Genomic DNA, 18,925 nt, shown 5'->3' with positions numbered 1-18,925 from the left:
TTAATTTTTTTGTTTTCATTTGAAAAAAAGTGCTGCAGAGTTGCATTGAATGCTTGTCGAGGCATATGGTGATCATGCTCTATCAGAAGTAACATGCAAAAGATGGTTTCAATGGTCCAGAACTAATGATTTTGATGTAAGAAATGAAGAAGGTGGAAGACCACCAAAAAAGTTTGAAGATGCTGAATTGCAAGCAATATTGGATGAAGATGATACTTTCCAGTCAGAAGCAAATGGCAGCAATGCTAGATGTTGCGCAACAAACAATTTCTGACCATTTTAAAGCTATGGGAAAGATCCAAAAGTCTGGAAAATGGGTGCCAGATGAATTGAATTTTGCTTCAAAGACATGAAAGGAAATCAATTTTGCATCAAATTGTTACTGGCGATGAAAATGGATTTATTTTAAGAATCCTAAATGGGAAAAATCATGGGTTAATCCGGGACAACCATCAACATCGACTGCAAAACCAGATCGATTCGGCAAGAAGACAATGCTCTGTGTTTGGTGGGATCAGAAAGGTGTGGTGTATCATGAGCTTCTAAAACCCGGTGAAGCTGTGAATACTAATCGCTACAGACAACAAATGATCAATTTGAACTATGCATTGATCGAAAAAAGACCAGAATGGGCCAGAAGACATGGCAAAGTAACTTTTTTACACGACAATGCACCTGCACACAAAGCAAAACTGGTTCAGAATACAATCAAAACACTTGGCTGGGAGCTGCTACCCCACCCGCCGTATTCACCAGACTTGGCCCCCTTCCGACTACCATTTGTTTTCATCAATGGGACATGCATTGGCTGAGGAACACTTAGATTCCTACGAAGAAGTCGAAAATTGGGTGTCTGATTGGTTTGCTTCAAAAGATGAACATTTCTATTGGCGTGGTGTCCACAAATTACCAGAAAGGTGGTCAAAATGTATAGAAAGCAATGGTCAGTACTTCGAGCAAATTGTTTTTACTTTTCAATTCAAAATTAGTGTTTCATTTTCAGAAAAAAACGCTCATATCATTCCGGTACACCTGGTATTTGTTTATATTTCAACAACAGAATTTAAGTTACGAAACAATTACTGATTTCGCCCTGTAATGAGAGATACAAACTAGGAATAGTCAAAATAAATTATAAAATCAATTATATACATAAAACTAGGCACAAAATTAGATCTGGTGTTATTTACTTTAAAACTGAGAGCCAACCTATCTCTTTTATGGAACTGCAGATTATACTCATGTATGTTAACAGAAATTAGTCAAAAATGAGAAAATTGATTTTAAGGAGGCAGATGGGAAAACAAGAGGGGAAGTAAAAACATCCCAGCTTGCTTTGTCACAAACTATTAAGGATGACAAAAGTATGTGCTTCAGCATATTCTTAAATGCAATGCGGTATTCAATTGTACACAGTGTGAAGGGTATCTTGTTCCAGAGGCGGACACCAGCAACAGAGAACAGGTTTGCAAATGTTTATGTTTTATGAAAGGGCACAGCTATGATACTAACAGGTGAGATCTTGTGACTGATGACAGGTACTTGATGTTTGAATCGATGTACTGGGGTACACGCACGCTGCAGAGCCTACGAAGTAGACTTCTCTGGCCGCAATAGATAAAATCATAAATATTCTTACTGGCCATGACAATTTTCAGCATTTATTGATACAGAACAGGAATACTTCAGTTTACAAATGAATCGAAAGTCAGTGGAGCAGCCTGGATGACAGACTACAAACAGAAAAAACAAAAAAGGTATCTGAAAGGTTTCGCTTAAGACCATAATTAGAATCTTAACTTAGTCCACAGCACACAAATAAAAAGCTTGATCCAGAGTCCAACACTCATATGACATCACAATCCTCCATCCTCCTAGTAGAAATCTAGTCAAAGTTATAGAAAATTTTGTTACAGTCCCTAACTATCAGTTCCACTCAGTAGTTCACTTTGGACACTTCACTGGTTGGTGGGGCAAAGGGCTGACAGTTGTGGAGGAAGACCTGTTTCACCTCAGATGTTTATGACTGCACATCCATGTCCCCAGTTGCTGCCGGAAGACTAACTGAAGCCGTGGTTTCCTTGTGTTGTTATCTAAGATGCCAGAAGTGGTGAGATGCCAGCAATGGTGGCAATACTCAATGGAGCTCAGGCAGCATTCTTGGAGTTGGTTGGTGTGATGCATGAAGCATGTTCCATTGCTGGCCATCTCACAGTCATGCAGCCACGTACTGCCATGATGATGCCAGGAAACCATTTCTTGGGCACTCCACAGCGGGGGCATCAAAGAGGCATGTAGTGTTCTGGTGCTAGGAGGACCAAATTTAATAACCTGTTATGGAAGTAGCCATGGAGAAGCTCTGCTGAAACTTTCCCTTACCTGACATTGTCCTGTATTATATGCCAGGATAAAGGTAAGGGTACCACTTTTTTCATCTGCATTTTCAAGGGTTCACATAAACAGTTCAGTCATACTGTTCTAGGTCAGATGATAGGTGCTGTGGTGAGGTGTAAGATGCTATTTCTTTTACAAAAGTCCTTAAACTGACCAAATGACAATTGAGCACCATTAACTGGTACGATGATGCTGGAAACCCTCAATGGCAGAAATCTCTTTAATGTTTTGATGGTGGCTGGTGATGCTGTACAGTTTGTGTTGATCACATATGCAAACTGTTAACATGCATCCACAACCACAAGTCACATGATGACCATAAATGGTGTGGCATAATTGATGTTATTGTGCTTTCGCAGGGGTTGCATAAGTGGCTAAGATGAGAACTTTGGAAATGGTGCCACTAGCATCACGGCAAATGCCATGCAGGTGTGTGCTATTTACTTAATCTCTGTTGAGACACCCAGCAAGTAGCATGGTACTGCGTGCATACCTTTAATCTTGTGATGTCCCAATGGTTGCCAAAGAGCAGGCATAGGATGATGGAGTCTCACCATTGCTTGAGCCACTTTCTGGCATTCATTGTTGTCAGTCATGAGAAGTATGACATAAAACAAGACATGCATTTGCTGTTTGTTTGAAGCTTATGTTAGGAGGTCTGACCAAGGGAAGATGCTGGGGTCATCTGTGTAGCATAAAATGCAAGACTTGGTTGAGGACTTGATACTCTTGTGCAGCTGTCACCAATTATGTGGCTGGTACTGGAAATGTCATGTTGAAGTTATGCATATATGGCAAAACACACTGATTCTTTGCAGTCAGAGTTTGTTCCAGGCCCATGGGTAACCTCAACACCTACAAGGGGCCGCAATTTGGGAAACAAAATTATGAGTTTTGGGTTAGAAAATAGAAGATATGCACATGCTGATACATCAGTAATCTTATATGCTTGGGTATGCAGCTGCTGTTGACAAAGGAAACTGTCCCAATCTTCATCATCCAACTGGAACATCAGAAAACGCAGCAACTGATGCAACAGTTCATCCTTCTACAGGAACTGTTGTTGCTGTCCTCAGTGGTATCTGGTTTGAGTCCTATGTTAGCATCTGTGGTTTTGTTTCCCTGCCACCAATGACAAATTTGTAGGTTTTCTTGCAGGTCATGGCACAGACTAACACAAAACTTGGTCTGAAAGGTATCCACTCAAGCCCATAATCACAAACCAAATTCATCTACAGCTCACAAGTAAACAGCCCAATCCAAAGTCCAACATTCCTATGCCACCACAACACTCTAGGGCCCCAGTAATTCTCTAGCAGAAGTTATGGAGGCTTCTGATCCAGTCATGAACTGTCCGTTCCAACTGGTAGTTCCATTTGCTCTTGATAGTAGTCCCTCCCATACCACGAGATTAGCTGGCACAATACATGGGGTGCACCACCTCGTGGAGACAACACAGGACAATTTCTCCACAGCAGTGATAAGTGATCTGCTGGTGCATGTTTTCTGCCACAAATTATTTTAATTTATGTCAATTTGCAGTCAGTGTCTGAACTGCTGCTAACTTCACAGGATACAAGGGTAACTATGCTAACTGGGCATATGAAGCACTGACACAGTGAAACGGACAGATGATGCTTATATAAGGAACACAAGCATATACGGTTAGTTCTGATCAACTGGAGTTGATGCAGCGTTGGATTATATCATGATATGGAGATTTGACAGAACAAGTCAATGTTCAAGTTCACATTTCACATACAGTGTAAATACGTTTCAAAACTTCTTGAGGTCCCGGAGGCAAGGGAAAGTCTTCCACCGGGTGGCAACAGTATTTTTTGCTTAGTAGAGGTTCTCATCAAAGTTACACCCACTTTATTCACCACTATGGTATTGGGATACCACTGAGAAAAATATTAGGCAACTGTTTGTGGAATGTAGAGGTAATTACTTTTTGATGCGAAACTACAATTATTTGGACTTCTTTGCATCTAGTTTATGGTCTGAGTTGAATGTCCATCTGAACAATGAGGACAGATCGTCATTATCGGGATGATTACATTATCAATTTCTTCAAACCTGGTACGTAAGATAACACTTAAGGTCACTGGCATAGAAACGATGTTTACAGGAGGATAAAACTGACAAGATGTTTCTGACATACAAGGAGAACAGTAGTGGATACAGGACTGACTCATGGAACTACTGGGAGAACATGCTTTAGGTGCCTTTTATTCCAGTACACAACACCATGCTGTCTGTTTCTCAAGCAACATTCAAAACAACTTCAGCCTATTATTTGCAAATTTTAGTAGTCACATTTTTATGAGCTATATGTCAAAGTTAATGGCATCAGATCTTTGTTGAAGTCATGACTGTCTATGACATTTTCATGTCATCAGTTACCTAATTAGTGCAGTGTTTGTGCTTGCAAAAAACCAGATTGATATTTGCCACACAAGCTGAATTTTCATAAGCATTCACTCATTTGTCCATGGCTTTTGATACTGTGAATATGATTCTTATGTGCTAGAAATCACAAGGTTGTGACACAACATGTCATATTCAAATAATGGCGATCAATTTTGGTCAGATGCTACATCTGGATTGCACGCTCTGCATAGCAAGAGCCAGGTAAGCACACCTCTGACAGATGTCTGGTGGGCATGGCATGATATAAAGGCAGCGTGGCTGAGCAGTGCGATGAGTTAAGGGGCCTACATGTGTTCCTGCCAGATCTGACTGCTCCGGATATGCCATCAGTTCCAGTCAGAGACGCACACAAAGGGTCGATTTATAGTATTCACATTTACACACATGCAGTGTAAACTATTATAGACACAGAGAAGCACAATACGTCAGTTAAAGAGCAAGTAAAGATGACTCTGTTGCAATGCAGACACGCTCTGTGGAAAGATAGAGTGCCAAACAGATTTGTTTAAACTTACATGCCTGCAGGAGTATTGTTTGGGTGTCTGTGTGGTTGAGTGTGTAAATCTGTCTATTTTTAAAAGAAAAAGAGGAAGAGCTCATAGGTCATGTGAATGCTATTTTCTGTTACATGTTCCTATGCTGCACACACCAGTCTGCTATAGGTGAATAGCTGCCTTTCCCTTATTTTATGCATTGTCCAATTCGCGACTTTCCACTGTTGTTACACTGCCAATTTAAATCACAGTTGCAGTTGGCCATCCACACTGAATATAGCAAATATTAATGACAGCACAGTAAGTAATCCATATGCCTCAAAAACAGCAAAACTTCTCCGTTGGGATTCATATACAATTACAGTTAAAAGTGAACTATTTTTCAGTTTTAATTGGTATGTACATACTTCTATGCACTGATCTCTACTAGTTTCAATGTTTTTGAACATATATTCTGCCTTAATATATGTAACAACTTCTCCTTTTACCATGTTAGTTCTACATGAGTATGATGCTAAAGTACTGTCTTTCATATTTAGCTTCTCTAATCCTGCTGTAATGTGCTGTTCAGATACACACAGAGCTCTGTATATTTTCTAAATAGGCAAGAAGATCTTGCACCACATTACTCAGTCCTCTAACAATGTGTATATGTGGACAAGAAAAAAAAAGTCCCGGATTTTTCCTGGATTTCCCAGTTAAAAACACTTTTTCCCATGTGAAAATACACTTCTTCTAGGCGAAAATACACTTTCTTCATAATAAGCGACAGCGTACTTTCCTTTGGAGCTGTAAAAATATCAATCTTTTGAATGGTAAAAGTTTTATATACCAGTGTAGAACTTACCGGCACTTTACAAAATGAAACTCAGCAAAGGCTGGAAAAAAACACGTTTTGGAAACATCTTTGATATACAGCAACATACACGTTGCATATTTTCATATTACAATACACTGACATTTTCGTATTACGAAAGTATACATTTGAATTCCACCAAACCCACAGCAAGTTCATTTCCAAAGCACTGAAATACGGATTGCAATGTGCTTTTGCAAGCCAATCTTAGCACACTGCACTTAATCTCGCCAGCCAATAACAGCAGATATTCAGAGCATACGACATAAGATGTAGTCAGTCAACAGCAACATCACTTTCAAGTAGTGTGAACACACAAACAGGAGGAGTTAATGGTTTAAATTAATGTACATAGCGCAGCTAAAAGAAAAGCTAAGCTTTCACATATAATATTGGCCTGTTTAACGTGTATTACACTTTAAAATACATCACACAAATGTGCGAATAAAATTTTAAACAATGAAATTGATGAAACTTCCTGGCAGATTAAAGCTGTGTGCCGGACCGAGACTCGAACCCGGCACCTTTGCCTTTTGCGGGCAAGTGCTCTACCATCTGAGTTACCCAAGCACGACTCATGCCCCGTCCTCACAGCTTTTACTTCTGCCAGTATCTCGTCTCCCACCTTCCAAACTTCTAAGGTCCCGATTTCGAGTCTCGGTCCAGCACACAGCTTTAATCTGCCAGGAAGTTTCATATCAGCGCACACTCCACTGCAGAGTGAAAATCTCATTCTGGAATGAAATTAATTTCTGGTCTTCTGGGCCCAAAATTATTCTAAGTGTCTGGTACTCAAAATGTTACGTTTTACATGAGAGTCTGTGATTTAAGAAAATCATTGCATGTTCTTACACTAACATAACTCATCTTGCATAGAAGGAAATTTCCTTTGAAAATATCACTTTTCAAAGTACCATTTACAATATTTTCCTGCAACCTCTTAGACATGGGTTCATTTTAGCAGGCGACTGAAGATGCCTTGCAAAGAATAAAGGCAAAGCGTGTACTGCATGAAAATTGTGTTTCAATCTGTTGTAGTCTGACGGTCCAAAAAGTAAAAATTATCAAAATATCGTTTCAGCTGGTGCCAGAGAGCACCAGAAAACCGGCGTTACTGTGTGTGGGCAGCTACAATGTCCTAAGAATCCTGTATGTTCATACATAGATATCATTCTACATTAAGAGACATCATAAAAGAAATAGGCCATCAGAGGATACTCCAAGAGCATAGGAATTTTGTAAACCATACTAAAATGCATAATTTGGCACACACTTTCATATGTCCAGATTCACAATGAAGTAGGTTCCTACCTGATATAAAGCTCTTCAGTGTGCTTTTTCAGGATGCAAATTTTTCTGGAGTACCAGTACTGTATTTTCTCATGTTTGGTTTATTATTATGTGATAATGCCTTAAGTGCCAGAAGGTGAAAATGTGCACTTGAAATTCAGTGAACAGTTGAAACTAGCCAATAGTGTGGAAAGAAACACTTTGTTTCTTATAAACTGATTGCATGTGTGGAAAAGATTAATAAAAGCCACATTTATTTAGCAAACTGACAAAAATTACTTCACTGTTGCGCATGGCGATTAACGCTTGACTGCCAAAAACGTGGAAAGAAAATAAAATCAAAAAATCAGACAACTGAAACTAATAACATATTTTAAACTTCCATAATTATGCGAACATATTTTAATTCACTTGACAGATCCCGGCCAAAGAAATCAGTTTTGTTTTTATTTGATGTTTGAACTGTAAACAAAAAGGAAACAGCAACATCACTAAACATTAACACGGGTCACTATCCCCCTTCCCACTACAACGCAGACTGCTCTGCACATGCGCCAATCCGGCAGCTTGGGCAAGCCAAAAAAAATTTTCTGGGTGGCGTGACTGCTCCTTGCTACTGCTGCAGCCTCACTCCAAGTAGCCACAAGTGGGAGAGAGTACTGCATGTACACAAATCAACTGTGCGTGCACATGAGCCCGCTGGCAACTGCTCAAAATGAACTTAATGTAAACAGCTGTGACATCAAGCTCATCAGAAGCAGTTTGCTGTTATGAAGTATTCCATAACCTTTGCGCTAAAGCCTTTGACAAATTTTGCTTTTAGCAAGTGCTTGTGTGTACACTGTGTTTTGTTGTTGTAAATGGCCCATTTCCTTTGCAACTGAAGTTTTATTTTGGTTTTATTTTCTTGTTTTGCGTTTTATTGCTCCTGCAGCATGTTACAGTAAAATTCTTTGTTAGACTATCAGTTCTTAGCACTCAAAATTACAGAAATTTAACTGAAGACTAAAACAATGAAAAATTCTTGGAATTCCTAAAAATTCCCAGGTTTTTTTCCAGATTTCCCAGTTGTCCTGGATCGTATACACCCTGTCTAATATTCTGCTGAAATAAGCTAACTTCACTTTTCTGTGCATTCTTACGATTTTGAGAGGCTCATATGTTAATTTAATTTCTTTCATAACAACCTAAATCCTGACAGCAATAACCACAAGGACCAGGCTTTGTGTGATTGTGCCGCCCCTCCCCCAACATTTTCTGCAAGAAGCTCAGTCAATCTAACTTTCCCCCTCTACTTTAGTTGTAGGCCATGTCTAGTATATCCCCATCTCCCAATTGTAACAACAGATTCAACACTTGTATGAGATCTCATATCAGTTAGCAGCAAGCATCATCTTGCTACTTGAAGTTCACACAGCTCACAGCAATGTTAACTCAAGGCTGGTCATGGTGCTGCAGGACCTTCATAAAACTCTCACTTCTTTGTGCCTGTGTGTGAAGTTGCAACTCTCATTCCATCTAGGACATCGCTAAAGCTGTAATTTTTCTCAGAGAGAGAGAGAGAGAGAGAGAGAGAGAGAGAGAGAGAGAGAGAGAGAGAGAATTTGTAGTTATATTGAATGAAGACCTGGGGCTTGAAACCTAGCACAATTTTCTGATATTTTTAGTGTTTCTATGTGCCATCCACCATTCAACTACAGGTAAATAATTACTCTCTTGTACTATAAATATGTGTAGTTGCCTCCAGCACTTTGGGTATCGGAGCACGCTTTCCATCCAATGGAAATTCTCAATTTGTCACATTCCTTCAATGCCCTACTGCAGCTGACGTCAGCACCTCCTCTCAGAAATACTGATATTTAGGATCCTGTATCAAAAAACACTGGTGCCTGTTCTGTCAGACATGCCAGATACAACAGACACCAGACATAAACATAGTATATCTGTAAGCTCAACTGCTATGATATCTTCAGTGTGGATGCACGATAGATCCGAACTCTTTCAGGAGTACAGAAAAAGCTGTGTGTGATAAGTTGAGAATTTGGGTTGGATGGAAAGCAAACTTGGATAGCCGAAGTGGTAAAGCCGACCACTCACATAATGGAAGAAATCCAGGTTCAACTCCTGGTCCGGCACAAATTTTCAACTTCTGCCACTGAAATTATTTCAATGCCCAATTGTGGCTGACATCAGTACCTCCCTTGAAATACCTTTCTTATGTTTCGAATTACAGTAGCATGGTATAAGAAAGCTGTTTTTACCACAAAATTATGTCATGTTGCTTTTCAACCAGTGACCTTCCAGCACTATCGACTTGAGAGATAAGACTAACAATCATTACTGAATGACTTCTCTGCCATTATTCAAGATGGTCAAATACATTCCTGTAAATATTCTAATATGTGTAGGGAATCTGATCTAACAAGGGAATTACTCCAGCTTGAATGGGTAAAAATGACTAAAAATTATTTTAAAATGTGTGTGTTCACCTTCACTATTTATCCATAAACAAATAAATTCTTGTTTGAAGGCTAAATAGTCTAAAAGCTTTAGGGGCATAAGTTTCTAAAGAAACAATACTGCATAACACTATTAAGAGTAGTATGTTCACAAGAGTCATTCACAAGGAATGTTTCAGCAAACAGATGAAAATTTGATTGAAACAATATTTTATAGAGTCATAAGCACACCAGACAAAAAATTAGTCAACCCAGGAGACATCATGCTATTATTGTGTAACATCACTTCCAGCCTTGATAATGGCTTCAATTGGGTGAAGAAAGATTCCACAAGTTTCTTTGTGTGTTCCACTGAACCCACTCATTGATAATTAGATCCTGTAGAAGTACCAAACTGCTTTGTTACTGATTTCCACATTTCACCCACTGTTCCAAAGAGTTCCAGACATTTTCTACGGAATTAAGTTTGGGTGATTTAGTGGGCCAGTAGAGATACAACTGGGTGGCCGAATGTTCACCAAGAAAGGAACGCATGCATGCAGCACTGTGAGCACAGCTGTTGCCATATTGGAAGACGAGTGTGTCACAGCTTACTCATCATTATGTTGCAGAAGAAAGGGCAACTCTGGGTCACTGAGAATGTTTATATCAAACATCCTGGCTCACGTTCACAATAACCAGAATGAGTGCACCAAGTCATGGTACAAGAAAGAGCCCCACAACATCACAGAACCACATCCAGTGTTAACTACACCCTCCACACACTGTGGATGAAACGTCTCATAAGACCATCGTTGCACTCGACATCTTGCATCATTTGGAGAGAGGCAAAATCGTGACTCATCAGACAACATGCAGCTTCAGGTTAATTACTGTCCTGCTTCTGTGTTGTTTGACCCATTGAAACATGACACTACTTGTGTGCTATGAGCAATGGACTTCCGTGAGTCACCCAACCCCAAATGTTCACAGGAAGCAGTTCCCTTTACAATGCTTGCACAGTTACTGGTTGAGATGGTTCTGCATTGCTATCACTAGCAATTCCTGTTGGCAATGAAACTGAATGTAACTGACAAGACATGAAACTTAGAACCAGTCCCTGACAGTTAGGGTCATTTTACAACCACTGTTCTCAAGCTATGTTACAAGTCTGTGATTGACACACCAATCCTTGAAGACACATCTGACTGTCTGCATTTACACAGCAACAAATCTAGCAATTTCATATACAGTTGGTCATAGGCATGTCTAAACACAATATAGCTCCTTTCAGTTTTTCTGTCAAATCTTACTGTGTTGATACTACACAACCAACTCACACACACACACACACACACACACACACACACACACTACTTCACTTCCATGACTTACCCCAGTGATGGAGGGTCACACGACTGCCTGGTACCAGTTCTACTACATCTGCTGTGTTCCAAAGTGGTCAGAACAGTTTTTTAGGGTTGGCGACTAATATTATGTCCACTGAAATTATTTCCCAAAATAGAAGATGCTGTATTGTCATACATTCTTACCTGATTCACCATAAAAGTGCAAATGTGAAGTTTCAATGAATTGATTGAAATGTAGCAGAATCAAACAATTTGCTCACTTCACAAGGACAACATATGAACACGTTACATAATTTTCAGTGTATCCACACTGCAGTAGTTTAATATTGAAGACCACAGTGACCACATTGTGTAGATCTTTGCCACATGCTGTTCAATTCTGCTGTGTTTTAATCACTTCACTGAAACCCTACATTTGCACTTCAATGACAAATATGGGAAGAACAGATGACTACATAGCAAATTCTACTGAAAGGAATATGAATCTGTAAGTAATGCAAGTGTAAACATATACCATTTCAAGTAAATGTTTACCTTTTTGCCAAATAATACATTTATTTATCTTGTCAATCTGCTGATCACAACTGCTTGTGTCACAATACTGTTTCTTCAGCATTTTGTGGTTCTGTAGTCTTTACATTTGTTAACCTTCAAGTACGGATAGCACACTAATGCAGAGTCTTACTGATAAATAACAATGGATAACGGAACAGACATCTTTCCCTATTTTAAAAATACGAAGCTCTGCTGAAAAGTAATGCCTCCAATTTTTTTTTTTTTTTAAACAAGTGTTACTGACCTCCTACATCTGTATTTTTCATGTCACCCTCTCTGCCACCATAACAATGCCAGACCACACATGAGCACTGCGACAGCTGCAACAACCTGACATCTTGGATTCACTGTCACTGATCATCCTCCATACAGGTCCCATCCAACTTTCATCTGTTTCCAAAACTTAAAGAACACTTTCAAGGACCTCATTTTTATAGTGATGAAGTGGTGCACATAGAGGCGAGATTGTGGCTCCATTGACAAAGTCGAATATTCTACAGTGACAGTATCAACAAACTGGTCTCTCGTTGGGAGAAATGTGTTCATGCAGTTATCATGGTGACTACATTGAGAAATAAATATGCAGACATGAAGAATAAGGATCTACAATGTTCATAAGATTCACTTATTTAAAAAGCTTTATTAATTTTCACATAGAAAATTTGGAAGCATCCATTTTCAGCATGCCCTTGTAATTGTTATTTGATTTCAGTTACTTCCCTTGTAACACAAAATTGTTAGGTGCCAATTCGATTTGAATGTTGGCTGATATGACAATTCAAACAATTTCTTCAAGTGGTTAAGTAATGCAAGAATTTACAGTCTAAAGCAGGGGCGGGCAGGAATCCTGCATGTGTGCGGTGCACTTGCACGTGTGCAGTAAACAGGTGTTCTGCGTGCACATAGGGGCAAGCTGGCTACCCGCTTCTCTCCCCTCCCCACCATACCGTCTCTCCGCTTCTTCCTCTGTAATGCGTTTTGTTTCCTGGCCTGCTTTATTGAATGAAGGAATAAGGTTAGTACGAGTGCTTGAAAGAAATCACGGTTTGAAAGAGTACCTATTACCTTCGATACGTTGTATTTAATTATCACAAGTGGAGTTTACGATAGGTTTAATGTCTGGAACAAAATTTCTACATACAGACAAACGCAAACAGTTACGTAAATTTTCATTACTGATGTTTGCTCTTAACCGAGAGTTATTAATTTTCATAACAGAAAAAAATCGCTCGCAAACGTATGTCGAGCCAAACACATTATCTTCATGGCTTCACGATGGAGACAAGGAAACTCTTGCTGTGGAAAGTTGTGATAAAAATCTATTACACATCTTGCCAAAAGGAACTTGTCTCTCATACGAGAATTACGCTGTAGAATCTACAGTGTAGATCTATTAATTCCATTTGCAAACTGGGATAAATATCATCTACAGAAACAGCAAATTGTCTCGAGAACTATTCAAAACCTTGGGATAAGTATGATATATCCCCAAATCGCTTGAGAATTTCCTCTTCTATTACACTAAGTACGGGAACATATTAAAATTTATTATAATGGCGTTCAATATTAAACTTCTGCTGACCAGCGAGAATACTGTCACATATTATACATTTTGAATTTTCACGTTTTTGCACAAAGAAAAAATGATTCTCCCATTCCTTTTTAAAAGATAGCAAATCTCCACTTCTCCGTTTCCATGATTCATTCTGCATTTTCCAGTTCTTGAAATACAATGTTCACTACATAGTGGTCGCTTCGCTTCAACGTCCACAGCTTAGCCTGGTACTAGACTGCCGCAACCTGCCAGCTGTCACCACTGTCCCATTCGACAATTGCACGCGAGCAGCACACGTGCAGCGCTGTGTGCTCATGAGTCGCGTGCAACGTTTGCCCGTCCCTGGTCTAGAGGCTGTCACATTTGCTGCTGTAAAAGGTCAAGATAGTATAATGAAGTAAACACACATTTTGTTAGATTCCTGACCAGGGTTTATAAATTTGTTTTTGTTGAATTAGTAGAAACTGTGCCAGTGTCCTTTGAATAAAACTGCTATTACTCTTTTACAATGAAATGTCTGTCTTAACTGTTCAGTTATGGTCTCAGAAAACAACATTACTCAGATACTTCACTTAGTCACTTATGAATCACACTTCAGAAATATGTGAATACTTACAAGATCTGTTATGCCGCCATATTTAGTATCAAATTCAACTTTCCATGTTTCTTTCTTATGAAGTGATTTGATATGTTCAGACGCCTGCTGGAAAAGTGTGCTCATGCAATGAAACCTAAAAAAGGAAATTAATTACCTCTTACATTAAAAATAATTATGAAAATACAGAATATTTAGTAGCAGATAATTTTTAAAACTGTCATTTATACTCATAGTTACATAATCTAAAATAAAGAAATTGTTCTTTCAATAAAATAAAAGAAGAAATAAACTGAAGGCCCCTAAAATTAACTTTTTCTTTGGCTTACTTTACCATAAAAATTTACGTTTTGTAATGGAGGGGAATGTCAACATTTTTCCAACTGTTTTTATTATAGCACACCAGAATACTACTTCTCAGTATTATAATGCGTGACTCGCAGTAGCTTTTCTCTTGCTCTTTCTGCCACAAACTTAGTATTCAAGAACCAAGATCATACATTACAAGCAATTGGCAGTTCACAAAGAAAATCTCAGCAGAAAAACTTACATGAATCTTGATTTCATCCCCCCCCCTCCCTCCCCCTCCCCAATCTCTCTCTCTCTCTCTCTCTCTCTCTCTCTCTCTCTCTCTCTCTCTCTCACACACACACACACACACACACACACACACACACAAACAAACACACACACACACACACACACACACAAAGATCATTACTCACAGCAAGACTGAATACTGCCTAGAGGCATTATGAGCACACTATACAGTAAGCAAATTACTCTGCCCTGCAAAACTTAGAGATGAGACAGATAAGATATCAAAATGTCAACTGCTCGGTGGAAATGAAATAGTGCAGGAGCATGTTGCCAAAGGTCTCCCAATTGTGCACAGGACACTGTGGTTATGGTGCTCATTACAACATGGCCCAGAAATAACATCTGGATGACACTACACGGATAAGAATCACTGGCAAAGTAGAAGAAGGACGAAGTGTGACAGGTATAGCCCAGGAGTTCAGTATTACTCACAAAACCTGTTTCACATGTGTGTGTGTGTGGGGGGTGGGGGGGGGGGGGCATGGGGGGGGGGGGCATTCCAAAGCACAGCACTGTTGCCTGAAGAAAAGGAAATGGTTGACCACAGTCAAGTACAGCAGTAGATGACCGCTACATTGTACAACGGGCGAGACCAACATCAAACAGCGTGTGCGACAGCAACCTGATTTAACAAGACTGCGAGTCATGCAGTCTCATGCTCCACGGTGGCATGGCGACTTTATGGCAGCCGTCTATTTGCCCAACGACCAGTACATTGTATTCTGTGAAATCAGCATATTGGCAACACTATTTCCAAAGGTGCCAAGAGCATAGGGACTGGACCAATGAGGAGTGAGGTAGCGTGCTCTTCTCAGATGGCAGCAGATTCAATTTGTGTACCGATTCTGCACATGCTGCCACCTGGACAACATTATTGTGACACTGTACTGTACTCCTTCCCCATGTGTCTCTTCAGGGGTACATATAGACCCCACTTCATTTTCATGGATGACAATACATGACCTCATCCAACAGCTAAGGTGGAGCAGCCCTTTTAACAAGAAGACATTTGATGAATGGGCAGTCCTGCCCTTCCCCACACTCAAATCCCATCAAGCAAGTGTGAGGTGCATTACAGCACATCCACATGCACTAACCACCATCCAGCAGTTGTTAACCGTGCTGATGGACTAATGGAAAGCACTACCGCAAGAACCCCAACCAACATTGCACTGAAGCACAATGCACAGCATTCGTTGCCATCCATGGTCATCATATACCCCTTTACCAACCATGCCCCGTATTTTGTAATGTTCAGAAAACCTTCACAAATCGTGGTAACTAGAGTGTAATTATTTCATTTCATGTACCTTACAATTCCCCCCCATGAACCATGGACCTTGCCATTGGTGGGGAGGCTTGTGTGCCTCAATGATACAGATAGCCGTACCGTAGGTGTAATCACAACGGAGAGGTATATGTTGAGAGGCCAGACAAATGTGTGGTTCCTGAAGAGGGGCAGCAACCTTTTCAGTAGTTTCAGGGGCAACAATCTGGATAATTGACTGATCTGGCCTTGTAACACTAACCAAAATGGCTTTGCTGTTCTGGTATGCGAACGGCTGAAAGCAAGGGGAAACTATAGCCGTAATTTTTCCCGAGGTCATGCAGCTTTACTGTATGATTAAATGATGATGACGTCCTCTTGGGTAACATATTCCGGAGATAAAATAGTCACCCTTTCGGATCGCCGGGCGGGGACTACTCAAGAGGACGTTGTTATCAGGAGGAAGAAAACTGGCGTTCTACAGATCGGGGCGTGGAATGTCAGATCCCTTAATCGGGCAGGTAGGTTAGAAAATTTAAAAAGGGAAATGGATAGGTTAAAGTTATATATAGTGGGAATTAGAGAAGTTCGGTGGCAGGCGGAACAAGACTTTTGGTCAGGTGAATACAGGGTTATAAATACAAAATCAAATAGGTGTAATGCAGGAGTAGGTTTAATAATGAATAAAAAAATAGGAGTGCGGGTAAGCTACTACAAACAGCATAGTGAACGCATTATTGTGGCCAAGATAGACACGAGGCTCATGCCTACTATAGTAGTACAAGTTTATATGCCAACTAGCTCTGCAGATGATGAAGAAATTGATGAAACGTATGGTGAGATAAAAGAAATTATTCAGGTAGTGAAGGGAGACGAAAATTTAATAGTCATGGGTGACTGGAATTCAAGAGTAGGAAAAGGGAGAGAAGGAAACATAGTAGGTCAATATGGATTGGGGCTAAGAAATGAAAGAGGAAGCCGCCGGGTAGAATTTTGCGCAGAGCATAACTTAATCATAGCTAACACTTGGTTTAAGAATCATGAAAGAAGGTTGTATACATGGTAGAAGCCTGGAGATACTAAAAGGTATCAGATAGATTATATAATGGTAAGACAGAGATTTAGGAACCAGGTTTTAAATTGTAAGACATTTCCAGGGGCAGATGTGGACTCTGACCACAATCTATTGGTTATGAACTGTAGATTAAAACTGAAGAAACTGCAAAAAGGTGGCAATTTAAGGAGATGGGACCTGAATAAACTGAAAGAACCACAGGTTGTACAGGGTTTCAGGGAGAGCATAAGGGAACAATTGACGGGAATGGGGGAAAGAAATGCAGTAGAAGAAGAATGGGTTGCTTTGAGGGATGAAATAGTGAAGGCGCCAGAGAATCAAATAGGTAAAAAGATGATGACTAGTAGAAACCTTTGGGTAACAGAAGAAATATTGAATTTAATTGATGAAAGGAGAAAATATAAAAATACAGTAAATCAAGCAGGCAAAAAGGAATACAAACGTCTCAAAAATGATATTGACAGGAAGTGCAAAATGGCTAAGCAGGGATGGCTAGAGGACAAATGTAACAATGTAGAGGCTTATCCCACTAGGGATAAGATAGATACCGCCTACAGGAAAATTAAAGAGACCTTTGGAGAAAGGAGAGCCACTTGCATGTATATCAAGAGCTTTGATGGAAACTCAGTTCTACGCAAAGAAGGGAAAGCAGAAAGGTGGAAGGAGTATACAGAGGGTCTATGCAAGGGCGATGTACTTGAGGACAATACTATGGAAATGGAAGAGGATGCAGATGAAGATGAAATGGGAGATACAATACCGTGTGAAGAGTTTGACAGAGCACTGAAAGACCTGAGTCAAAACAAGGCCTCGGGAGTAGACAACGTTCCATTAGAACTACTGACAGCCTTGGGTTACCATCTGGTTAGCAAGATGTATGAGACAGGTGAAATACCCTCAGACTTCAACAAGAATATCATAATTCCAATCCCAAAAAAAAGCAGGCATTGAAAGATGTGAAAGTTACCGAACTATCAGTTTAATAAGTCACAGCTGCAAAATGCTAACACGAATTCTTTACATACGAATGGAAAAACTGGTGGAAACAGACCTCTGGAAAGATCAGTTTGGATTCCATAGTAATATTGGAACACGTGAGGCAAAACTGACCTTACGATTTATCTTAGAAGAAAGATTAAGGAAAGGCAAACCTACGTTTCTAGCATTTGTAGACTTAGAGAAAGCTTTTGACAAAGTTGACTGGAATACTCTCTTTCAAATTCTGAAGGTGGCAGGGGTAAAATACAGGGAGTGAAAGGCTATTTACAATTTGTACAGAAAGCAGATGGCAGTTATGAGTCCAGGGACATGAAAGGGAAGCAGTGGTTGGGAAGGGAGTGAGACAGGGTTGTAGCCTCTCCCCGATGCTATCCAATCTGTATATTTAGCAAGCAGTAAAGGAAACAAAAGAAAAGTTCGGAGTAGGTATTAAAATCCATGGAGAAGAAATAAAAACTTTGAGGTTCGCCGATGACATTGTAATTCTGTCAGAGACAGCAAAGGACTTGGAAGAGCAGTTGAACCGAATGGACAGTGTCTTGAAAGGAGGGTATAAGACGACCATCAACAAAAGCAAAACGAGGATAATGAAATGTAGTCGAATTAAGTCAGGTGATGCTGAGGGAATTAGATTAGGAAATAAGACACTTAAAATAGTAAAGGAGTTTTGCTATTTGGGGAGCAAAATAACTGATGATGGTCGAAGTAGAGAGGATATAAAATGTAGACTGGCAATGGCAAGGAAAGCGTTTCTGAAGAAGAAAAATTTGTTAACATCGAGTGCAGATTTAAATGTCAGGAAGTCGTTTCTGAAAGTATTTGTATGGAGTGTAGCGAAGTATGGAAGTGAAACGTGGACAATAAATAGTTTAGACAAGAAGAGAATAGAAGCTTTCGAAATGTGATGCTACAGAAGAATGCTGAAGATTAGATGGGTAAATTACATAACTAATGAGGAGGTATTGAAAAGAATTGGGCAGAAGAGGAGCTTGTGGCACAACTTG

At 39.8% G+C, this 18,925-nt stretch overlaps 1 protein-coding gene across 1 annotated transcript in view; it reads right to left on the bottom strand.

The window, feature by feature from the left end:
• The window catches only part of LOC124798415 (exocyst complex component 2), a 129,486-nt gene that overhangs the window by 48,365 nt on the left and 62,196 nt on the right, over positions 1-18,925 (bottom strand). Inside the window, exon 12 of the mRNA XM_047261812.1 lies at positions 14,002-14,116. Coding sequence (XP_047117768.1) covers positions 14,002-14,116 — 115 coding nt within the window. The remainder of the gene's footprint in view (positions 1-14,001; positions 14,117-18,925) is intronic.

Source organism: Schistocerca piceifrons, chromosome 5, assembly GCF_021461385.2.
Source record: "Schistocerca piceifrons isolate TAMUIC-IGC-003096 chromosome 5, iqSchPice1.1, whole genome shotgun sequence".
Lineage (NCBI taxonomy): Eukaryota > Metazoa > Arthropoda > Insecta > Orthoptera > Acrididae > Schistocerca > Schistocerca piceifrons.
The sequence above is the reverse complement of the archived record's forward strand: the minus strand, read 5'-3'. Positions and strand labels throughout refer to the sequence as shown.